Here is a 24,742-nt window from a genome sequence, read left to right on the forward strand (position 1 = left end):
ATTTGCGTTTTAGTTCCTTTCTTTCTTGATATAATGATTCTTACTTGCAGTCATCAAAGTTAAACGAGCCTGTTGTTGATTAATTACAGAGTACCTTTGCCGTACGGGCACGCGCCCTCAATGATCCCAATGAGGAGACAAAGCATCCGTTGTCATTTTGTGAAAGGGGTTGATTGGTGCAGCTGGAAATTGATCGCAATGATACTGCTTATGGTTTCCTTGTGCATAACAGCAGTGTTGGCCTATGTTGTAGGTAAGCTGTTTTTCAATTTATTCAGATACGCCATTCGAGCACGCGATATCGCGTGGAACTGGATTTGAAAATCCTATTGGCTGCAAAACCATTTAAAAACATCTTTCTGTATTTCAGTTTCGAGCATAGTGAACCGGTCTTACCAAGGTACAAAAGCGTGCACGGTGTTGGTGGGCGAGAACGCGGACACGAAAACTTTATTATCAGAGGGTAACAAGACGTCCACGTCGAGCACGTCGTCGTCGCAGTCGAACAGCAGAACGCGTCAACAATCGTCGTCAGGAGGTAGTATTAAACCGTCGGCTAGCATGTTAGAGCACGTGTACATCCGTAAGCGTAGGGATACGTATAACCAGCATGCGTTGCACCAAACTGTCGCATCATCCTTTAAACCCACCGTGCAGCTGCGCTCGACCGTGGTCCAAGAGGACGAATCATCGCCACGGTCTTCGCAGCCATCGGCCCTCCCATTAGACGAGGATCGTCCTGGTAAGATTGTGCATGAAACGGCTGCGTATACGGATGATCCTCAGCCAAATGAAACCGGAAGCGAATCAGGATCGTCTACGACTCCCATGGGGACGTTGCTGCTTGCCCTGAATCTCTCTGACTCTTCGGTTACTAACTCGACTCCTACAACTGTCGCCTCTTCGTCCTCTGTCTCTGTTGCCTCTTATTCGTACGCCTCCTCTTCCGTTTCACTTAACCGGCCTTCCGAGACCCCACCAGGGTCTGCGATCGAATTAGCTTACGGTCATGATTCGGTCATCGCCGTTACTACTGATCCAGTTACCCCGGAAGATGTCCAGTCCACTGGCTCGACCGTGGACGGTGGTAAGGTAGAAAGCTCAACCGTCTCTGAAGATGACGTTAGTCAACACGAAGAGTCTACGTTGGGTATAGATACTTTGGACGTTGAGAACGGTACCGTTAGTGGTGTAGAATCGCTGCTTGAGAGTTCTACCACTGGCTCATCGAGCGTAAGTACTCCTGGCTCCACGAGTGATATCGAGGAGCCAGTGCCACCGGTGGATGAATCTTCGGCAGAGAATTCGGCAAGTGAAAAGAACACCTCTGACAATACTTCGGACGTGGTGAAGGAAACTCGAGAGCTCTCCAGGGAGGACCTGTCGACAGAACCCGACGCTCCTCCTAGTGGCTTGAAAAGTTCCGAGAAATCCGAGGAACTCCAGCGGGACTACCCTTTACCGATTTATAATTACGGCCAAGAGGAAGTGGAGATCGTGAAGTTGAATCATGGCGGGGAGTCGGATACCGTGACGAAGACGAGGCTGGATCGGACCAGCAGCTTCGGCAACAGCGTTCCCCGTCTAGGTCAGAACAGTGATTTCCGTGTGATCACCAGAGAGGAGAGCGACGAGGAGTTCCTGCGGGAGTTCGAGAAAAAATTTCGCGAAGATGCTACACCGACGGACCAGGAAGAGGCCCCCAATGATACTCATGTTCCTTCTAACGTCCCGGTCGAACCTAACCCGCCATTAACCCAGCAAGTGAAAATCATCGAGGTGCCGGTTGATCGGTCTCACTCATCACCTTCATCCGCCTCATCGGCATCATCGTCGCCGCATCGTGTGCTTGTGAACATAACCATCGCTTCGAGCGACTCATCCTCGAAGCCGCTTTACGTGCTATCCGTGTCCGTGCCCACGGACGGCGCTCACCAGGCACCCGAAGTTCACCAGCGGGAGGAATCAGGCTCGAATGTGGTTTCTAACACGAACGATAACAGACTGCCCCCGCCACCGCAGCCTCCTTCGTCGCCGCCACCCCCGCTGTGGGCGGGCGGCGAGTGCGAGTGCTCTTGCCCGTGCATGGGCTCCGCGTCTGACGAGTGGGACAATTTTTCAGCAATCGACGAGAACAACGAGCATGAGATAGATAACTCGAGTCTGTCTGTAGAGCCAAACAAGATGGCGGAGGAGGAGGTGGTGAAAGAGAATTTCTCGACCACCGAGGAAAATGGCGGATCTACCGATTGGACCACCGCGAATTACGACACTGAATCGAGCAGCGTCGACTTGTCGTGTTCTGGGTCCACCCCGTTACCCCCAGAACCCACTATACTGATCCTGGAAGGTGAGGCCCCGTTTATGGTTTCTTTTTTTTTCAGCTTCTTTTCTTTCTCTCTCTCTTTCTCTTCTCCGCTCATGCCGGCTTTGATACACGTAGCGATCCGCCAAGTACAGCCAGTTTGCTTCGGTGTTGTAGAACGGTAGTTTGTTGAGTGTTTAACGTGGTCGTGGTTAGAGCAGAAGTTTGTGTAACGCTGTAACGAGGTACTGGTGCATCGTGACGTACGCAAGTACATAACACAGGTAACTCTAATCGGCTTTTACACGGAATGAAAGGAGAATAAGTGGACTGGTGTGGGGATTAAAACTAAGTTTTCGCTATCTTTCTTTTTTCCGTAATTGTTAACAATTATTTTGATTGCTAAATGAGAAGAACCGAAGCTTTTGGTATCTCAATAACTTTAACCTTTCTTTGGATAATTAAAATTTTTAATTTTTTTAAAGTGTCTAATGTAAGAACCATTGCAATTCTTTGTAATTTTATATTATTTTCAATATTAAAAATAATGTGTGCTGGTTCTTGCATAGACAAGTGATGAAAATGATTAAAATTGATGAATTATGTATGTAAGGTAATACGAATGTTAAGTCGTCGACAAAATTCGCTGATACGCAAAGCCTAGCTAAGTATACAGCCATGCAATTTTTAAATATCTCTTATGCTTTACATTTTAACAAGAACAGTCAGTTTTCTCGCGGGAGATGTTTTCTCGTGGTTGTACTGAATTTCATACACGTCAGCAAAATACAAGATAACTTTAGAAACTAGGATAATACCTAGTTATATTTTGTTTTTAGATGAACATGGAAAAAAGTTTATATTTTTGTAAACGTGATATTTTATTACAAGTATTCTAATTTTTCATTTTAATCAACAACGTTGCTGTTTAACTTTATTAAAAAAAATTCGTGTATTCAGATATAAGTTTAAGTTTCTCTTAAACAAAAATTCAATTTTCATGGACATATCTCGTCGGAAAACTGATTTGTAATAAAAACTGAAAGCATTATATTGATGTGCCCGCCGTTTTCCATATTCAGGTGCCAGAACTTTCCCGGCCAGGTCTTTCCCACCTGACGGCACGACTTTCGCTCAGGTCGGTCTTGGCCAGAAGCTGAGCAAGGAAATTCCACCGTACAGCTACTGGAACATGCAATTCTACCAATCGGAAGCCGCGTACGTGCGGTTTGACTACAATATCCCACGTGGCGCGAGCATCGGCGTATACGCGCGGAGAAATGCTCTTCCCACGCACACGCAATACGATCTGCTGGAGGTGTTGAGCGGCTTCAAGGCGAGGACCACTCGGGCGTCCCATGTTAGTGTTATTGTATGTGCCACTGCCCCATTTTTCATTTTCTTTTCTATCATAGGACTCGTAGAACCGCCTATCAACATCTTCTATTCAGATGTCCTGAAGAAAATTTATTTTTTATTCTTTTTTTTTTGAACAATTTCAAATCTACGGTTCAAAAGGTCGTCTTTTTTTTATTATTTTTTTCCCTGAAATGTAATGGAGGAATTGAGAGTATCGATGGAGCGTTTCTGAGATTTGTATTGATTTCTCGTGTAGCCTTCGATCAAGAAAGAAGTGACTCACTATATGGAGCCTGGTCATTGGTTCCTCTCGTTGTACAATGATGATGGAGATCCACAGGAGGTGTCTTTTATAGCCATAATCGCTGAAGATATGACGCACAATTGTCCTAACGGGTGCAGCGGAAAGGGTGAATGTTTGCTGGGTCACTGTCAATGCAATCCTGGCTTCGGTGGAGAGGATTGCAGCGAAAGTGTCTGCCCGGTTCTCTGTAGCCAGCGTGGTAAGTGTAGGGTTTGTTTAGGGGTCCTAATCTGGGTCCTCCCAAAAATGTATTTAGATTATCTTCCTCATCCTTCTAAAATTTTAATATCTTGAAATTCTAGATTTCTAAAATCCCCAAATTTCAGAACTTCCCCACTCCCAAATATATTCTAGTTACACCAATGGTCCCAATTTCAATTACCCTCATCGGTATCATTAATTTCCGTGCAATTACAGGAGAATACATAAACGGAGAGTGTCAGTGCAACCCCGGCTGGAAAGGGAAGGAGTGTTCCCTGCGCCACGACGAATGTGAAGTGCCCGATTGCAATGGACATGGCCACTGCACCAACGGGAAGTGTAATTGCGTGCGCGGTTATAAAGGAAAGTACTGCGAGGAAGTGGACTGTCCTCACCCAACCTGTTCCGGTCACGGTTTCTGCGCCGAAGGTACTTGCATCTGTAAAAAAGGATGGAAAGGTGCGGATTGCAGTCAAATGGACAAGGAAGCACTGCAGTGTCTACCAGACTGCAGCGGACATGGGAACTTTGATCTTGAGACGCAGACCTGCCTATGCGAGCCTATGTGGTCTGGCGATGACTGTTCGAAAGGTAATACGAGAGAATAGATATCTTGTAGTAGGGGGTTTTGTTGACCCTTAGAGCAGTGGCGGGCAGATCAATTGGAGAGTTCAGGTTCAGCAGCAAATGTGTTAATAATGGTTTTATGAAAATATAATTTTTAAAATTCAATTACTTATTAAGCTATAAATTTATTAGACGCGGATATAAATACTCATCGGATCCAAATTCATTTTTAGACGAAGAATCGCTTGCTCTCAGGTGTCTTCAATTCTTTAAATAAATTCAGTATGCATATTTATCATTCTATTCATATGTTTCCAGGTTATACGTCAATTTTACGACCGATTCTGTTTGACCCCTTTACTAATAACGTGACATTGATACCTTCTCGTTGACTAACTTGATTTTATTCTAAACAAAAACTATTGACTTGCTAGCTTTTATATGTTGCTTGTCCCCACTAATACCATAAAAGACTAGAAATCTAAAAACATTTGTGTAATTCAAAATTTCCTGTCTTTTTCAGAATTATGCGATCTGGACTGTGGGCCCCACGGCCACTGCGTGGACAATGCCTGCGACTGCCTGCCCGGATGGTCCGGCGAATTGTGCAATTTGAAGCAATGCGATCCTAGATGCAATGAACATGGTCAATGCAAGAATGGAACATGCTTGTGCGTGACTGGGTGGAACGGGAAACATTGTACCATGGAAGGATGCCCGAATTCGTGTTCTGGTCATGGCCAGTGCAGAGTCAGCAACGATGGCCAATGGGAGTGCAGGTGTTACGATGGCTGGGATGGCAAAGACTGCAACGTGCTTCTTGAACAGAATTGCAACGACGGAAGAGACAACGATAAAGGTATGGTATGAATAAAAACGAAATTCAAAGAAATTTTTACCGTCTTTACAGATTCAAGATTTAACCCTAAAAAGACCAAGAAAGGGGGCTTGTCGAACCCACCGGTCATAAAGTATTGAAAATATTTGAAACTCTAGAATTTTAGAATGTTGATATTTGAGGATATAAAAATTTTGGAATTTTAGAATTTTAGTGTTAAAATCCCCGAATGACGAGGTGGTCAGTCCACATAGGAAGAGGGAGCCTATCTTGGCCCCTATTTGTTAGGGGCCCCTCAAAAATCGAATTTTCAACATCTCTTTCATAAGTCTATCAGAAATCCTACCCCAATGCCATAAACCCTTATTCTGACCTGAATCAATATATTCTTTCCAGACGGTCTGATCGATTGCGCGGATCCGGAATGTTGCTCGAATCATATATGCCGTAGCAGTCAGCTTTGCGTGTCGGCCCCGAAGCCGATCGATATACTTCTGCGAAAGCAACCGCCGGCTATCACCGCTTCCTTCTTCGAGAGGATGAAATTTTTAATCGACGAGGGTAGTTTGCAGAACTACGCCCGACAAGAAACCTTCAACGAGAGGTGAGTTAACAAAGCTTGTGTCGGCAGCACGATGGATCGCGTGCGCGATTCGTATTTCGTTGACCCGCGATCGGTTTGTCTCGTTATCGATCACCTTTCGATCAAATACATACGTTATTACTCGCTCGTGGTAACCGTGTCCGTCCCGACTTTGATGTTACGTGGTACAGTTCTATAAATACACATCCGGTTACAGACACCCGGAATCATCAAAACAGATAACATATAGTGTTACAATTATGCCGTATACACCTTAAAACAGATGCATGTGTTTATATGGGTCTACTAAAAGTCATTAACGGGTGTACCGAGCATGACGTCTTATGACGCCGTCCGGGTACCGTGTTTCTCCGATTTGTATACAATCTAAAGACTAATTCGATGTTGTCCGCAGGGCACTTAAGTGCCCTCGTGCTTTCCACGGGCTCGAATTTATTCTACTGCGGACCGGTTCGGATCTGTGCCCGTAAATTTGCCTGCGGGCAACCGGGCATGTGCATTCCTGCCCTAGAAACACATGCATATACTACTATATACTTATTCGTTATACGTTACAAGAGACACTAAAGACGTATACAATAGATATATGATATATTCTCTGCGTTGTTGTGACCCGTGTGAAATCACATCCCAAAAGTTTTATACATATGTTTGTACGTACGTGTGCGCGAGCGTGTGCCCTGCACTGAACCCCGTCTCCATTCTATTTCATTCTCATTCTGAACACGATTGATCTTTATCGATATTTATACGTGTTAACACGTTCGGACCCACTTGGCTGGATTTACCTATAGCATAGAGGCGAAGGGGTTGAAACCTGTTACCCCAGGCTCGAACGTGTTAATCTATCTCTATCTCTTTCTATCACCGTGTCCGTCCGAGTGAAGCTTGGCGTGAATGTGTGACTCCATGTTCGAGCATCAAGCTTTTCGCTACCGATTCAGGGATCCAGAAGTCTAAATTTCTTTATCCTTTCATTAAAAAAAAAAAAATATTACTCTGAACTAATAAATTTCTTTTCTCTTCTACCTCTCTTTCTCTCTCTCTCTCTCTATCTATCTATCTTCTCCATCTAGCTTTGCCTTTAATCACATCATTTTTAACTCGGTTCTGTTTTATCCGTGCTGCCCGGTCAGTATGTTCTGGAATCACTTCAATACAAGGTAAGAAATTTCGTCGACGAGAAAAAATGGAACAAAAAAAAAATACACCCGTTTGCGAGTTAGTAGAGTGTAAGCAGAGTCGAATAGCTGCTGCTGTTTGACGATATTTTCATGCATTTGGTATCATGTGTACATAATCAAAATCCTGCATCCAAACGGGGTTGCTCGTGGACGTTCGATTCGAGGACGAGCCCGTGTCTTCATCGTTTGTCCGCAAATTGACGAAGACAAGCTACCTCGAATGAATTGTAACGCCACGTACCGCTAACCAATAAAAAAAAAAAAGAAAAGGAAGAACTTTCATAACCTCTTCCTACCTCACCGAAACCTTCATCATTGTTTGACTCTTTCTCGTTGCATGGTTTGGTTACCTTATTATTCCTACGTTGTCTTTCGTGCCTTTTAAGTTGAGCTTCTGACTTTGTGTTAATCGTGTATATGTGTATGTATCTATTTGTATTTAATGACAGTTCGACGTCGACCGATGCTTCAGTGCCAAAGAGGCATCGAGGTATTACGTGGGAGTATGTCACCATTTTGCTACTATTTTGCGTCATCTAAGGGATAATAATTTCGACTGTTAAATTTAAGGAAAAAACTCTTAAAGCATAGGTCCTACTAGGTAGCCCTGTTAATAGGAGTTCACTACCAGGTTCCAGCCCAAGACACTCTCTTTCTTCCTCCTTTCCCATCTCTTCACAGGAACCCACCCTGGACGTTCATTACTCGATACTACCTCTTTAGCACTGAAAAGCAACGTCGGCAAGACTGAAATCGTGATTCGTAAAATTACACGATTTGAAACAGGTGCTGTCACATCGAAAGAGGATAAACATAATTCAATGACACTTTTCATCGTTCTTGATATTCGAAATGACAGCACATTTTTGTTATGCGCGACGATTAACTCCAATAACACTGCAAGAAATAAATTTACAAATGATAGTAATACTGTTGTAGATTGAAAATTAGTTTAGACGATAGCAATTGCTTTGCTGAAAAAAAAAAAGTACACACACCCGAGCTAACTATTATCCGGTGGTCGTTAATGTTCTTATTTCCTGACAGCCGTTCGGCCGTCGTTCGTGGCCGAGTTGTCACGCACCTTGGCACCGGACTAATGGGAGTACGAGTTAGCACCAGTACACCCCTGGAAGGTTTCACTCTGACGAGAGACGACGGTTGGTTCGATCTCTTGGTGAACGGCGGAGGCGCGGTCACCCTGCAGTTTGGCAGGTCGCCCTTCAAGCCGCAAAGCCACATAGTCTTTGTACCTTGGAACGAGGTAATAATCTAGGACCTGCGTACCAAACTAAATCCTATATCGAAGACTACATGTAACAAAAATCTTCGTTTCTTCAAGGTGGTAATTATCGACAAGATCGTGATGAGCACCGCCGAGGAGAAGCAACCCTTCCATGTCCCTCACGCTTGTGCCGCCCACGACTACGACCTAATGAAGCCAGTGGTCTTGGCCACCTGGAAGCACGGCTTTCAAGGCGCCTGTCCCGACAAGAGCGCCATTTTGGCAGAGTCCCAGGTCATCCAAGAGAGTCTTCAAATACCAGGCACTGGCTTGAACCTTGTATACCACAGCTCCAGAGCAGCCGGATATCTGTCCACCATTCAGTTGCAACTGACACCCGAAGTCATTCCACCGACTCTTAATTTAATTCACCTGAGAATCACCATTGAGGGCATTCTATTTGAGAAAATATTCGAGGCGGATCCTGTGATCAAGTTTACTTACGCGTGGAACCGACTGAACGTATATAGACAACGAGTCTATGGTGTGACTACAGCTATGGTGAAGGTGGGGTATGAGTACAGGGACTGTAAGGACATCATCTGGGACGTGCAAACGACGAAGCTCAGTGGCCACGATATGTCCATATCTGAAGTTGGAGGTTGGAACCTGGACATCCATCACAGGTATAACTTCCATGAAGGCATTCTGCAGAAAGGAGACGGATCCAACATCTACCTAAAGCAGAAGCCTCGAGTAATTCTTACAACCATGGGCGATGGGCATCAGAGGCCTCTGGATTGTTACGATTGCGATGGACAGGCCTCCAAGCAGCGACTGCTAGCGCCGGTTGCTCTTGCCACAGCTCCAGACGGATCCATCTTCGTCGGAGACTTCAATCTCGTTAGGAAAATCCTCGTTGATGGCACTGTCAGGACTGTCGTTAGGCTGAAGTAAGTCCCACGATTGAATTTCTAAAGCCCCTCGCATTATTTAATATTGCTTAATTGAATAAATGTTCTTTCAGTGCTACGAGAGTCTCCTACCGCTACCACATTGCCTTGAGTCCTCTGGACGGTTCCCTGTACATCTCTGACCCCGAGTCCCATCAGATCATCCGCGTGCGCGACACTAACGACTATTCCGACCCAGATCACAACTGGGAGACGGTGGTTGGTTCGGGAGAGCGGTGTCTCCCTGGGGACGAAGCTCACTGTGGCGATGGTGCACTGGCTCGGGACGCTAAACTGGCGTATCCCAAGGGGGTCGCCATATCAGCCGACAACGTACTGTACTTCGCCGATGGGACCAATATTAGGATGGTCGACAGGGACGGTATCATCACCACGGTGATCGGCAATCATATGCACAAGTCGCACTGGAAGCCTATTCCTTGCGAGGGCACACTGAACGTAGAAGAGGTTCATCTGCGGTGGCCCACTGAGTTGGCTATTAACCCCCTGGATAATTCCCTGCACATGATAGACGACCATATGGTGCTACAACTGGCTCCAGATGGTAGAGTCAAGGTGGTAGCTGGTCGTCCTCTCCACTGCGCCTCGCCGTCCTCCTCGTTTGACACCGAGCTGGCGACACACGCTACTCTGGTGATGCCGCAGAGCATCGCATTCGGCCCGTCCGGAAACCTGTACATCGCCGAGAGCGATTCACAGCGAATCAACCGCGTGAGGGTGATCGGAACCGACGGCAAGATCTCCCCTTACGCCGGCGCGGAGTCGAAGTGCAACTGTTTAGAGCGCGGCTGCGATTGCTTCGAAGCCGATCACTACCTGGCGTCCACTTCCAAGTTCAATACCATCTCCGCTGTTGCCGTATCCCCTGACGGAGTGGTTCACATCGGTGATCAGGCGAACTATAGGATCCGATCAGTGATGGCCAGTATCCCAGACGCCAGTGGCGCCAGGGAGTACGAGATCTACTCGCCGGACACCCAGGAAATCTACGTATTCAACCGATTCGGGCAGCACGTGGCTACTAAGAACATCCTGACAGGGGAGACAGTGTACCAATTCACGTACAATGTGAACACCAGTAATGGTAAACTCAGCACGGTCACTGACGCAGCGGGTAATAAGGTGTTCCTGCTGAGGGACTACAGCAGCCAGGTGAACTCCATCGAGAACACGAAGGGCCAGAAGTGCAGGCTTCGAATGTCTAGGATGAAGATGCTTCACGAGCTGAGCACGCCCGATAACTACAACGTTACGTTCGATTATCACGGGCCCACTGGGCTGCTGAAGACCAAATTGGACAGCACGGGCAGAAGTTTCGTATATAACTACGATGAATTCGGCAGACTAACCAGTGCAGTCACTCCTACGGGCAAGGTAATCAGTCTAACCTTCGATCTTAGCCTGAAGGGAGCTGTGGTGAAGGTGGGGCAAAACAACAGGAAGCCTATTTCGATGCTGATCAAGGGATCCTCGGTTGTTACGAAGGTTGGAGAGGCAGAACAAAGGACTACTGTCCTGGCCGATGGCTCCGTCGGCCAGGTAACACCCTGGGCCCATACAGTCAGCACGGACACCTTGCCTTACTCGGTCTTGGCTGAAATCGAGCCCCTGTTGGGCGAGAGCTACCCAGTGCCCGCTAAGCAGAGGACGGAAATTGCTGGTGATTTGGCGAACAGATTCGAGTGGCGATACTTCCTCAGAAAGCTTCAGTCCAACAAAAATAGGGGCAATTCAAAGTCTGTTGCTCAAGTTGGCAGGAAGCTGCGGGTTAACGGTGATATTTTGCTGTCTCTTGAATACGACAGAGAAACCAATAGCGTAGCTGTATTTATGGACGATGTAGAGCTTTTGAATGTGACCTACGATAGAACAGCGAGACCAGTGAAATGGGGTCCGAGGAATGGTATCTTCTCCGGAGTGGAACTGGAGTACGACCGCTTCAGTAGACTGACCAGTTGGACTTGGGGGGATATCAGTGAGACTTATGGCTTTGACAGAGCTGGGCGGTTATACGAGATCAAATACAGCGATGGTACGTCTATGGTGTATGCCTTCAAAGACATGTTCAGCAGTCTTCCACTGAAAGTGACCACGCCAAGGGGAAGCGACTACTTGCTGCAGTACGATGAAGCTGGGGCCTTGCAGTCTTTAACCACACCAAGAGGACACATTCATGCGTTCTCGTTGCAGACTTCGTTAGGATTCTACAAGTATCAGTACTACTCGCCCATGAACAGACATCCGTATGAAATTTTGTATAATGATGACGGGCAGATTTTAGCGAAGGTGTATCCACATCAAAGCGGCAAGGTTGCTTATATCTACGACCACACTGGGAAATTGGAGACTACTCTTGCTGGTATGTATATCTTCTTAGTAAAATTATTCCAAATTATAATTACGTTGGGGTATTCTCCGGGCATATGGTCAACGCAGACATTGGCGACAAGGGGGTCCTATTTCAAATTAATCTTCATTCACTTCCGCAGGATTGTCTTCGATCCACTACACATACCAAGAAACAACGAGCTTGGTCCACAGCATTGACATCAACGAACCAAACTTCGAAATGCGCATTGAGTACAAGTACCATGCTGGTATCGTCAAAGACGAGAAAATCAAATTCGGTAGCAAGAGCGGCCTGGACAATGCCCGATATCGTTACCAGTACGATGGTAATGCAAGAATTTCCAGCATTGAAGTAGACATCAATGGCAAACAGCTTCCTCAGTTACGGCTGAAGTACAACCAGAATTTGGGCATACTGGAAGGAGTCGGTGATCTTAGGATATACAGGAACCTGTTTAACCGATCAGTCATGCAGGACAGCAGCAAGCAGTTCTTCACGGTCACCGATTATGACGAACATGGACGGGTTAAGACTGTCCTTATGAATATTCGGTCACTGGATGTCTTCCGTATGGAGCTAGAGTATGATAATCGTAATCGCATAAAAATGAGGAAGATGTTAATTGGAAAAGATTCCATGAAGAAGGAATGGGCCAAGATAGAGAAGATCACATATAATGCGGATGGACATGTCCTAGAGGTGGCAGAGACTGAGAACAATTGGCAATATGCTTATGACGAAAATGGTAACGTGATTGGAGTGACAGAACACAATGAGAAGATCGCTTTGGGTTATGACAGCGGTGATCGTGTGGTCCAATATGGCGACGTTGAGTTCAATTCGTATGATAGCAGAGGATTCGTCGTCATTCGAGGGGAACATAAATACAGGTTTGTTCAGATTTCAATTATTCTGACATTTATTTCTCTGTCCACTAATTCCCATTTCTTCATTTTAGTCAACACCTCTGAAATATACACCCACCAAGTTTTCAGTGCCATCCAAAAAGACATCCCCCTCCTGAACCTATGATAATAATATTTCTTGCTTTGTATAGGTACAATTCGCGTGGTCAACTGATTCACGCATCAGAGCACAAGAAGTTCCAGATATGGTACTTCTACGACGACCGCGGACGCCTGGTAGCCTGGAACGACGACCGCGAGAATATCACGCAGTTCTTCTACGCGAATCCAAAGACGCCGGACCTGATCACGCACATTCACTTCCCGAAATCCGCGAAAACCTTCCGGTTCCTCTACGACGCCCGCAACTTCCTTATGACAGTGGAAACCTCCGAGCAGAGGTTCTACGTGGCGACGGATCAAAATGGTTCCCCCATAGCATTATTCGACACCAATGGAAATCTGATCAAAGAAATGAGACGCACGCCATTTGGCAAAATTATTAAGGACACCAACCCAGATTTCTACCTGCCCATCGATTTCCATGGTGGACTCCTGGACCCGATCACAAAACTGGTCTACCTGAACAAGAGGTTATATGATCCAACTGTTGGACAATGGATGACGCCAGCCTGGGAACAAATGGCGAACGAACTCACTACTCCGACCGACATTTTCATTTACCGCTTCCGCAACAATGATCCAGTGAACTTCAAACAGAACGTCGAGTACATGACTGACCTCGCCAGTTGGCTGAAATTGTACGGCTATGATATCTCCGCCATGCTGGGCTCGGAGTACATGAAGCACATGGTGTACCAGCCGACCGCTACCATCACGTCTCCTCAATTAACACCAGACTTCGGCGTCATGTCTGGGTTGCAGTGCATCGTGAATCGCGTGCACGAGAAATTCTCCGACCTAGGATTCGTTCCTAAACCTTTGCTGAAACTGGAACCAAAGACGAGGAACCTTCTTCCGCGAGTGGCCCACCGGCGTGCCGTTTTCGGTGAAGGTATCTTGGTATCCCGCATCGGTGGACGGGCGTTAGTCAGTGTAGTGGATGGTGTGAACAGCGTCGTCCAAGACGTGGTCACCTCGGTGTTCAACAACTCCTACTTCCTACCTCTCCACTTCAGTGTGCACGATCAGGATGTGTTCTATTTCGTGAAGGACAACGCGCTGAAGATTCGTGACGATATGGAGGAGCTGCGCCGTCTGGGAGGCATGTTCAACGTGTCCACTTACGAGACCACGGAGCACGGAGTGGGCACTTGGAAGGAACTGAAGCTACATAACCCGGATGCCGCGGTAGTGATCAGGTACGGGGCTGACCCTGAACAGGAGAGGCATAGGATATTGAAGCACATTCATAAGAGGGCCGTGGAAAGAGCCTGGGAAATCGAGAAGCAGTTGGTTATGGCTGGTTTCCAAGGCAGAGGAGACTGGTCGAAGGAGGAGAAGGACGAATTGATCAGCCGGGGGGCAGTGAACGGCTACGAGGGTGTAGATATCCACAGTGTCCACAGATATCCCCAACTAGCCGATGACCCCGGTAATGTTGCCTTCACTAGGGATACGAAGAGGAAAAGGAGGAAGAGTGGGAACAGGCGCAATAGGATCCACAGGCACGACTCGTGATTCGAGGATGTGACGCGAGATCGCAACGCCATCTGGGACTTGATTCACGCGCCCACGTGAATCGCGCAGCGGACAAACATACGGAAGCATAACGAAGAGAGACAAGACTAAAAAAATTCATTAACCTTCAGCTCGTCCAAGGTCGCGTATACGTGGCGTCGTTCTCGATCCTCTTTGTTCCCTTCTCATCGCACTCGTTGAACGAACGAAAGTGTGTTCTTGTGCCCGTTCTGTGTGCCATAATAGCATTGCTCGTGTTCATTCCTAACCTATACACCGGGAGTCCTGCTTCAGCTAGTCACGAGCTTGCAAACGGAGGAGGGTACGTGCAGGGACATTCAAGGTGCCGTCCGTGATGATGACGAGTGGTAGAGGGGGGGAAGAAGGAAGAAGAGAAGCTGGTGTATTTATGCAACAGGGTCTAAAAACGAGCGGTGCACGAACGAGGCCGACGTATCCCGAGCGTTTGCGTTCGGAAAGGGGTAATATACGCAAGATGTACTTTCGATGTCGCCTAATAGACTATTACGTAGGGACAAGTATACTCATACACATACTCACACAAACACATGAAAAGAAATACGTCGACAAACAGATATTTTTAACATGACGCAAGGAAATGGTGTGCTAGGGCGAGCGATTTGTAAATATAGCTACTCGACTAAACGTAACGTGTAGATATACATACGATTAAAGTAAACCGATAAGGTTAAGTGGAAACTGTTGATAATGCTTTTATATATGTATACATATGGTACTCGTACACAACACCTACCTACACCTTCTAGAGCTGTGAGGAGCAAATTGGGCGCCCAGGCAATTAATGAGTACGGAGGGCATCACATATGCACTGATGAGTTGGGAAGCAAGGATGATGACACTTCATCCATCTTTCCAGCCGCCCTCAGCTATCCCTGTGTGTCCCACGCCCTCTAGGTGCAATTACTCCTCACTGCTCTACAGGTCTAGCGTTGACAAAGAAAAGAAAATGGAGGATTTAATGAATTTGGACCTCAGGCTTATTCACAAACGAGTGAATATACTCGTTTGCCTAGAAGATAGCGTCGATCGTCACAGATTGATCCACGCTTTGCTCGGAGGAGCCATGTAAATAGATCTGCTAGGTTATGTTTGCGTGTCGTACCAGCTATAATAATCGAAGCGAGGAATTTGCAACGTTGTATGATACTATGCCTCGTGTCAGTACTTTGAGACGAGCAATAGACGAGGAAAGGTTTTTAGGAGTCTAATAATGTCCAGGTGGAATAATAACCTAATAATAACGATAATAATAAAAATAGTAATAATATAATAATACTAACGCTAATAATAGTAATAACTGATAAAATATTAATATGATACTATTGTACGGAAATACCCCGCCTATCTTTCTACTAAACAGAAAAGAAAAAAAGAAGTGAAAAAATTATTTTTTGAATTGTGTCGTCAAAGATGTCCTATGTAACCGTGTGTCTGTCTGTGGGATCATCCCGTGGAGATCAACCCTACGCCCTCTCTGAGACAAACCTTCGAACCTCCTCTCTGTAATATGTAATTGTAAACTGAACTCGTCGATGTTTATATCGGTAACCAAAAAAAAAAAGGAAATTAAAAAAAAAAATAAAGTGTAGAGATCGAGCTGTAACGATTTGGATCGAAGCCGAGTAAAAGGGGGAAATAAAGATACGTACGTATAAAAATAATAATTATAGAGAAATAGCGAGCCAACGTGCGAGCCATCTTGACCACGTTGTGTTCCAGGTTAGGTGGATTAATGAAAAAAAAAAAAGCAAAACATACATAATCATAATTAACTAGTACACTAGTTGACGAGGGATTTAGTAAACGGTTAAGATTTAAACAATGAACGACCCGCTGTACATATCCGTTGTGTATAGCCAGTGTATGCTGCAAACCCACGCAAAAAATAGTAGATTTCGCGTTCACCCTGTAAAAACAATGCATTTTTCTACCAGTGTGTAACGGAGGCTGATGGTCAAACGAATCGGCACTTTTTGTTTCGTCGGACACAGTAATGGTTGGTTAGTGGATGGAGATTATGTTCACTTGTAAGCACAGTCAGTTCTACTACTCCCTGAAGGGATTGCATAAGTACTAATGATCTATTAGAGTGGCAGACATCAGAATTATGTATATTTTACTTCGTAATTGTGAAATTCCTTTAGCCACGTTAAAATATTAACTATTACCCTTGTAATTAAGAGAACTTTGGGTCGGTACACCTCAGGGCAATGTAAGCCTTCTTTGGTTGAGGATGAGGCTAGAGGGAGCAGTTAATTTTAGGAAAACCCGAAGAGTCTAAAGGATTATTTGAGAAATCTACATTGCACCTGAGAGTGTACAACCCTCCAATAAATACTAATCAAGTCCTAGGCCTACATCCACTAATCAGACATTACTATAACTTTCATCCTCATCATTGACAACGATCTTTAGTTCCTCGAAACACTATAGTTCCATTTCTTTGTTCGATGAGACGGGAGCCCGGGGTGACACGAGGCATATCAGTCTGTGATCCACCATTTTCAATATCCCCATCACGAAGCTCATTGGTTCACATTCGTTCCTACTTTGAAGTCTTAAGCATCGAGCCATTGAAAACCTCGGGCTCTGATCACCAAATCCTAATACCTTTTCATCGACCATTATGAAAGTACGAGAAACAGTGCTCGTTTGATTTGCCCGTTAACTAATCGTTACATCCGCCATCCGCCATGTGTAATAGAGTGTTCTAGATGCTCAGCATACGCGTGACACTTTCTGTTAGGTGTACTCGTTTAAAAAGGAATCAAAGGAGAGAGGAGAAGGAAACACGACAGAGAAATGATAAGGTCCTGTGTACTCGAGTTAACTTTACGCTTAGCGCATGGACACCTGCCCGCGAGACTGCGCCCAGAGAATTCTGTCCTAAAGAATATTTGCAAACTATGAAGGAATTTTCTAGACGAGGACTGCAACCATTCTGTTGACTTTGTGGAGGGATAATAGGTGTTCATGACTCTGAAGATCTGAAGAACTGACCTGAAGTTCAGTGTACATTTAACAGGTAGCCAGGCCAGGCAGTGTATCTTCTTTGCCCCCGAGGGGTGGCAGAGCCTACTGGCCAAAGCTACTGGCCCAATGCAAACTCGGCCTACCGTCAGGTACAGGGGAGGGGGGGGGGGGCTTCAACATTGGTATTCGACTTTGTTTATATAAGAATAGCAGAATTCTCATGGAAGCTTAATCTCGCGACAAGGTGGAAAGACTTTATAACTGTTACGCTCGACACGAATCTTCGCCGTCGACGGGCAACCGTCCGCTGTGACTCGGTTTAAGAGGGCGAACCGCGACTAAAAAAAAGCAATACTTCGTAACTATCGTGTATGTGTTTAAAAGGATCCAAATGTGTTTGGTGAGCGAGAGATAGATAGATAGAGAGAGAGAGAGCGAGAGAGCGAGCGCGTTAGGTGTTGAGCAGCGTGAGTGAACAGAGAGTGAGCGAAAGCTATTATAGTAAATTTAATATATAACAAATTGTGTTTAACGATAACTGAGGGGGAAGTTGTGCGCATTGTTTTTCTTTTGTTTTCGAGGACCTCGCGTGTTTTAAACTATGCCCGGGCAACTCATGCCCGGATGGTATGAATGTTGTTCTCTGGGGCAGGCGCGGGCAATTCGAACAAGAGCAGTGTTATTTAATCTGTTATAACCGAAAGCGATAGATCTGTGATCTTTTCATTCTCATTCTGTAAATTAAAGGCCTATTGGAAATTTGGCACATATTACATAAAAATAAGTTTTAAGAAAAATAATTTTTTAAAAATATTTTGATTGAAGTAATCTGAAGTAATTTTGATTCCAACATTCATGTCATCATTTGAAAGTGTACAATCGTGGTCCTTATAGTGGGGGCAGCCGAAGCCTGTCGGAACGAGCCGAAACTTAACGGCGCGAACCGAATTATGTCGAGTTCGTGCCACGTGTGACTTAAATGTAGGGATAGGGATCCTTAGACTTCTCCATAACGAAAAAAGTCATCTGTGCTAGCAGCTGTACCCTTGCAAACCAAAAAAGCACATATTCAGCTTTTGTCATATTGTACCCCTACTCAAGTATCTTAAACAACATTGCCCTTGTTTGGAAGAGATTGCTAGCTGGTCGTCGAATTGCTCAGACGCGGTACCGACACCCAGAGGCAATGTTCGTTCGCAACCAGTTGTCTAGTTGCGTTTCTTCTATTTTCCAAGTGACACAAAGAAAGTGTCTCTCCTTTCTGTACATAACTTCGTCATGGTTCGTCATTCATACGATGCGTTTTATTCCGTTAACATTGTCGACCAGTAATCGGAAACTGCGACTGGTTTTTCTATTGCTCATGAAAACAAATGGTCGGACATACGCGGCATCGATGTTGGCGATTTTTTAGGGTACCCGCAAGATAATTATAGCGCCCTTTATACTTTCGTATAAGACCCCAGGAAGTGATTCCTTCCGGACGAATAATAAAATCGAGAAGATGAAAATGGCTCGTTCGTCCGTTCTTCTGGTACTTTTTCGTTTCTTGTCCTTTCGTGAGAATTGTACATATTGATTATGCGAGCATTGTGTAAATATATTCGTCAACACAGAAACACACAAACAGCCACACAACACGCGCAAACTGTCCGCGCGAGGTTTTATTTTAAAGACTACATCATTATACAATGATACCATGTAATGATATTTAACGGATAAGGTAACATATTATTCTATACTCTTACACGCTAAGTACTCAATAAATATATCTATAAAATTCCCCCGTGTTTGTGATTGTCTGCCCTTTGACCCGTCCCGAGGAATCCTGTCGTTATTCGTGGCGTCTTGTCAAATTCTTTTTCTCTCTTCACACCTGTGTCGTCCAATCTGCCAGGCTCAGTGTGTTCGAACCTTGTCCATGTTTTGTTCATCTGTCTTGCCCATTGGTGTAATTAGGATGTTTTCTGAGGTCGGCCAGCTACCTTCGAAATTTTTCAAGTTTAAAACTCCGAAATTTTTGAATTGTGAAATTTTAGAAATTTGAGATTTTTAAACCCACTATGCCTCCCCCCCACCTAACTACGCCAATGGTCCTACCAATTCTTCCCAAAAAGTTAACGATAACGTAATGCTTTTAAGTGTATAAAACAGATATTTATATATATATATGTCCAATTGTCTGGAAAAAGTACCTATGAATGCGTGATGTGATACAAGTTGTTTTTGCTAAAGGAATCATGATGAGAGATTAATTAAACTTTTAGTAACATTATTGACAGAATTGTTATCATTGATTTCTTTCTGAATGACTTTTCAATGCGTGCCCAACATAACAATCACATCCTCCCTTTCACCTTACTTGCCTCATCTTCGCAATAATTAAAACAACGTTTTATTGTTCTTTTTGTATGAAAAAAAAAAGATTGATCATACGTACGATTGATTGATCAGATCATTATACTAACGAATATCGACCTCTAGTCTTGTCTTATTCATGTGTCCAGTGGAATCATCCGTTATTCTGGAAAAATTATAAACAAAATGAAACGAAAGGTACCGAATCACTCGCTTGAGTAAATGAAGAGGTAAAGTTCTAACTTTTATACGATTTAAAAAAAAAAAAAAAAAGATTCTAATTGTTAACAGTTTCTAACGATAGACTGTTTTATAAATTTTATTGATGAGAAATAAATTTTACATGAAGTTGGTATCTTTTTGTACATCATTTATTAGGGAACAATGTTTCTCGTGTCTGAAATTTTACAATTTCTAATATTTACAATGCTTCGACAAAAGGAATTATAAAACAATGTAAGATATGAAAATCTGATCGTTAAACGATCCAACCTTCAAGTCCTTTTGTACATTATTTTACAGTAGCAGAATATTTTTGCAGGGTCAGTTTTACTCTGCCCCCTCCGCAGTTATGCCACTATTTTGCTGTCACGTAGTGACAATACATTCTAATTTTTCATGCTTTGCTATTAGAACAAATTTAACGCTCCTTACAATGCACCCAAAAAAATTGAAAGATCTGCTGCTTCGATATTACTTTTAAACCTAATCTCCCTACTAAAATCTATAATATAATTGCTTTTCCGGAATGAAAATAAATATAAGGTACTACTTTCAGAAATCACAAATAATACAGTTCTATTGCTGAATATAATTCCTTTTCTTTGGATATCTTCTATTTGCCTCTCTGAAGATATTATTTAACAAGATATCTCTCTTTAAACATGACAGATCATCTTATTGTTTAAATAAGAAATCAGTAATAGTGGTGAGCACGGGAATCAGTAAATTTTTTTTAAGATAAGTGAACTGCAAACTTAAATCGACTAGCTTTAACAAGGAAGCGGAATGATAAAAGAAATGGTAAATATGCTACGTTCCTACCATTCTCAATCAATTCAGGATATTTTTGCGGGTAGCGGACTAAGAGTTTGGGTTCGTTCAGAAAGTCGGCCCTAAGCAGGCGTTAATTAGAAAGAATACAAGTCGTGTGCCTTTGGAAAGCTCTCCATTTGTATTCACCTGAACAGAGAAAGTATTGGAAAAAAGAGAAGGAAAATTCGAAGAGGGTACAAAAGTTGAAATTTTGGATATTTGGGATTGAAGAAATCTGAAATTTTTTTATTTCGAAATACTATAACTTTGGATATCTGATGTTTTGAGATTTTTTACTTTTGAAATTATGAAATCCAACTTTGGTCAACTCCAACATTTATACATAGCAAGATACTTTCGTGACCTTCCCTCTCTCGCTCCCCGACTCTACCCGAAGTTCGAATAACCGAACATTAAATAATTTCAATACAAATTATCCGAATTAATCTTTTTTTCATAACTCAAAGCATTCATAGTGTACCTCTGAGGTTCCATAAAATATTCTGAACTGCTTTTCCTGCTACTGCTAATACTGCTCTTTTTCTTATTTTTAAATTTCAGTTAATTCGGATAACCGCATAGGAATTTAAATTAGAACACATTTATAGTCAATATCACATAGTCGTTTGAAAAACTTATTTTTTTTTTTTTTTTATGAAATCAGTAACAGTATGAAGATCTTCATACATATAGTAAAAAATGTTTCTTTGGAAGAATTATTATTAAGTATTACATAAGTCAGAATGGATAGCACTTCGTAAGTCGTAAGATCGTTCTGATCATATAAAATGTTTCAACACGGTGCAACACTAATTTTGCGTTTGATTAAAATTGGACTGGATTTCGTTGTTATAAATAACAAATGTAATAGCAACTGTTGCGTAGAAAAATACAAACAGATACTTGTTTGTTTACATAAATTAGTTTGACGAAAACACAATGGTGATGTAAGTGCAATTCAAATACCCTATTACTTACTCGAGGCCTAGGCCCCAATTGATACCTTGAACAAGAAACAAAATTAACGGTTGCCAGGCGATCGACCACCTGATCCAGTCTAGTAACTGACCGTACAAGACGTGAGGTCGTTCCCATCTTTACGCATTATTAAGGAATGTATAGTTCACTAAATAAAAGTAATATCAATTAAAAAGAAAGGATACGGATTGCAAAACATCTTCTTTAAATCCACTTTTTCTTTGCAATATGGACACGTCTGCTGCTTTCCTACGATGCACCATCCTCTAATACAAAATTCGTGGAACACGTGTTCACAACTAAGCTTGTATGTGTTCTCGATAACACCGGGTTCATTTTCTGACACTAAAAGTCTGTTTCCACATACAGCACACACACCAGGCTCTAAGGTCCTTGTTGGCATATGTCCTGGCACATAATACTGCAAATTGTTTAATTATTGCATATACGTACTGAGACATTTAGTCAGTGGCGTAACTAGGATTTTTGGATAAGAAGCGCTAAGGATTGTAAAAATTAAAAAATCCCGGAATATTTAAATTTTTGAATTCTAGAATCTTAAAATTTTAAAATAGTGAGAAAAATTCAATGGATTTAATTCTTATTGTATTTTTACATACCCCAACATGTGAAGCCATTTTATCCGCACAAATCTCTGCGACGTCTCTCCCTAATACTCCGAAATAAAGACCATAAAACAACAAAAGCATACCACAATCCATCCACACTTGAGGTTTCACTTCAAATACAAGATTTAAACCAAAAAATGTAGCTAACAATATAATGTAACTTATAATACCCAACACGTAACTTAGTTTATAAATAAAAAGAAACCATTTGTACACCAATCTATAAAAAACGAAATTCGGTAAAAAACATATAGAATACTATACATGTATTAATAATAGTAAACGTACCTTGGTGTTGTACCTGCTATAGGTTTTTGAACAGCCTTTCGTACTACTAATCCTGTTATACAGGATGATACTAACCAAAGAAATATAAACCTCCACCAACGATTTTTTAAACTTAATCCAAATGGAATAATCCACATGGCAACTAAGGTAATAAGCTAGAAAACACATTTTAATATAGGTTAATGTAAATTAATTAGATTATATATGGCATTCATTGCAACACCAGCCTAACTGGTGTAAAAAACACAGAAATTTTTTTGGCTACATGCTCCAGAATCATTCATCTATGAAACTACATTAGCTCAATTTGTGTCAGTTCTCTGAAATTATCAGGCTAAAATAATGAGGAATTAATTATGACATAATGAACTGCTAGTTACTCAAAAGTACTTTACAGTTAGGCTTATGTGGTATTAAATCCTTTATATATTTTCAAAAAGATCCATTTACCTGGTAGGATTTATAATGTATTTTTTTCCATTCAACTATAATAATTTGTACCACTAATACAGTTACTAATAAAACAAGTAACATCTTTGCATGCATTGATTCGTGTCCATGGTGCTGTTTTTCGTATATGCTGCAAACAAAATATCAAACATCATTAAAGTAAGACTTTTCATTATGTAATTTAACAAAATCTTTCGTATAAAAAACATAATTTATTCCCAGTTACTTGTGCGCTTTAAGTAATATATTAATACTTACTTCCATTTTTCTTCCACACTCAATTTATCTTCACTCTAGAACAGAAAATGAGACATCCATTTTCCTTAAAAAATACATGTAATGCAAATATAAAAAATACAATTTTTCATTTTCTCATTTACGCCATTAATAGTAATTTGCACAATAATCAAATATTCTTTAAAATATAGAAGCTTATGCTCTTTTTTAAATAATTCTCCTCAGAGGTTATATTTGCATATGCACGGTTTACATGTACATACATTAATTCCGTGAATATCACCAATGCGATTGCATTTTAAATAACATTATACCTTATTCTGAAGCGCGTGCGAGTGCATATTTAATAATAAACTAAATTGTCAGTTATAAACTAAATTTTAATAAATTGACATTATACAGCAGTTCTTCAGGGACAAAGTTCTATTCACATCCGTGTAAGCGGTATACAGCAATAAATATATTTTAGAGCAAAATGTTTTCTCAATCAGAAAATAAAAATGCTACAGATTTTACTTAATAAAAAAGTATTTTACAATTTACAATATTAATAATAATAGATGGATTTTCTAATTTTCCATGAACTTATTGTGTAGTGTGATAAATATTCGGTTCAAATTTTGCGCGAAACTCTAATTCGTCGTACATTCTTCGTCCAAGTGTGAATCAGTCTGTCGTTCTACCAATGGTCGCTGTTCGTGCATGTCGTGTTTGTTCGCGCGTCGTCGGTTTATAAACCACGCCCATCGTTGGGATCAGAGAGGGAAGCTGGTAATTCATTCTGCGAAGCAGCAATATGAGCGTTTGTACCGTTTCCTGAGAAAACGCGCGACGTGACGAGATTCCATAGCCGTAAAATCGCGCGTCGAAAGTGTCATCCGATCGCGCGCCGTTTACGGATTCAGTGAGTGGTACAGTGTCGTGATTGGTTTCGTTTCGTACACGTGGATACGATTTTTGGTTAGTTCCGGAGCATCGAAAGGATACACACCGCTCGTCGGTTCGTTTGCCTCGAGGAATTGCTTTCGGTGAGTAACAGAACAGACCGTACGAACATTTTTCTCTCGCCTGTCAAATTATACGACAACACATGTCTTGTGATTTTAAATGTCACCTAATTTGTAATTAAAAATACGTCAGGTTACGTATTCTCCTTCTAAGACATACCTACGGTAGCTAGTGGAATTCTTGTTTAACAGGTAGTATGGTTGCGTTGAAAAACTATTATTGATACACGGTACTGGCAGAGAAGCAGATACGAATTAGGTCGATAGGTTTTACCTTCGATTTCCACC

The 24,742-nt window shown here is 42.7% G+C and overlaps 3 protein-coding genes across 23 annotated transcripts in view; 2 read left to right on the top strand and 1 right to left on the bottom strand.

The window, feature by feature from the left end:
• The window catches only part of Ten-m (teneurin transmembrane protein Ten-m), a 329,037-nt gene extending 312,785 nt beyond the window's left edge, over positions 1-16,252 (top strand). For 8 of the 15 annotated variants that reach the window (XM_076688653.1, XM_034331394.2, XM_034331396.2 and 5 more), the window contains 13 exons: positions 90-253; positions 371-2,350; positions 3,388-3,677; positions 3,921-4,167; positions 4,386-4,760; positions 5,260-5,595; positions 5,971-6,178; positions 7,315-7,341; positions 8,410-8,626; positions 8,705-9,540; positions 9,615-11,920; positions 12,051-12,801; positions 12,969-16,252. In XM_076688653.1, coding sequence (XP_076544768.1) covers positions 90-253; positions 371-2,350; positions 3,388-3,677; positions 3,921-4,167; positions 4,386-4,760; positions 5,260-5,595; positions 5,971-6,178; positions 7,315-7,341; positions 8,410-8,626; positions 8,705-9,540; positions 9,615-11,920; positions 12,051-12,801; positions 12,969-14,457 — 9,226 coding nt within the window. In that variant the 3' untranslated portion in view covers positions 14,458-16,252. The remainder of the gene's footprint in view (positions 1-89; positions 254-370; positions 2,351-3,387; positions 3,678-3,920; positions 4,168-4,385; positions 4,761-5,259; positions 5,596-5,970; positions 6,179-7,314; positions 7,342-8,409; positions 8,627-8,704; positions 9,541-9,614; positions 11,921-12,050; positions 12,802-12,968) is intronic. The other 7 variants (XM_034331391.2, XM_076688654.1, XM_034331402.2 and 4 more) reach the window with 6 other exon arrangements.
• A 2,024-nt stretch (positions 16,253-18,276) lies between these two features.
• LOC117607569 (E3 ubiquitin ligase Rnf121) lies at positions 18,277-23,900 on the bottom strand. 6 transcript variants are annotated; one of them, XM_034331420.2, is made up of 9 exons: positions 23,762-23,900; positions 23,469-23,503; positions 23,211-23,340; positions 22,761-22,915; positions 22,464-22,692; positions 22,029-22,264; positions 21,844-21,960; positions 19,941-19,996; positions 18,277-19,453 (listed from the first exon to the last, which is right to left on the bottom strand). In XM_034331420.2, the coding sequence occupies exons 1-9, from the start codon at positions 23,786-23,788 to the stop codon at positions 19,428-19,430; spliced, it is 1,011 nt and encodes a 336-aa protein (XP_034187311.1). In that variant the 5' UTR covers positions 23,789-23,900; the 3' UTR covers positions 18,277-19,427. The 6 variants fall into 6 exon arrangements, with proteins under 6 accessions (XP_034187311.1, XP_034187310.1, XP_034187314.1 ...); XM_034331419.2 differs by having other exon boundaries at positions 18,277-19,457; XM_034331423.2 differs by having other exon boundaries at positions 19,913-19,996.
• Positions 23,901-24,224: 324 nt separating this feature from the next.
• The window catches only part of Synd (protein kinase C and casein kinase substrate in neurons protein Synd), a 32,310-nt gene continuing 31,792 nt past the window's right edge, over positions 24,225-24,742 (top strand). For both annotated transcript variants that reach the window (XM_034331410.2, XM_034331409.2), the window contains exon 1: positions 24,225-24,475. The gene's annotated coding sequence lies outside the window, so the exon portion shown is untranslated. The remainder of the gene's footprint in view (positions 24,476-24,742) is intronic.

Source organism: Osmia lignaria, chromosome 6 (genome assembly GCF_051020975.1).
Source record: "Osmia lignaria lignaria isolate PbOS001 chromosome 6, iyOsmLign1, whole genome shotgun sequence".
Taxonomy (NCBI): Eukaryota; Metazoa; Arthropoda; class Insecta; order Hymenoptera; family Megachilidae; genus Osmia; species Osmia lignaria.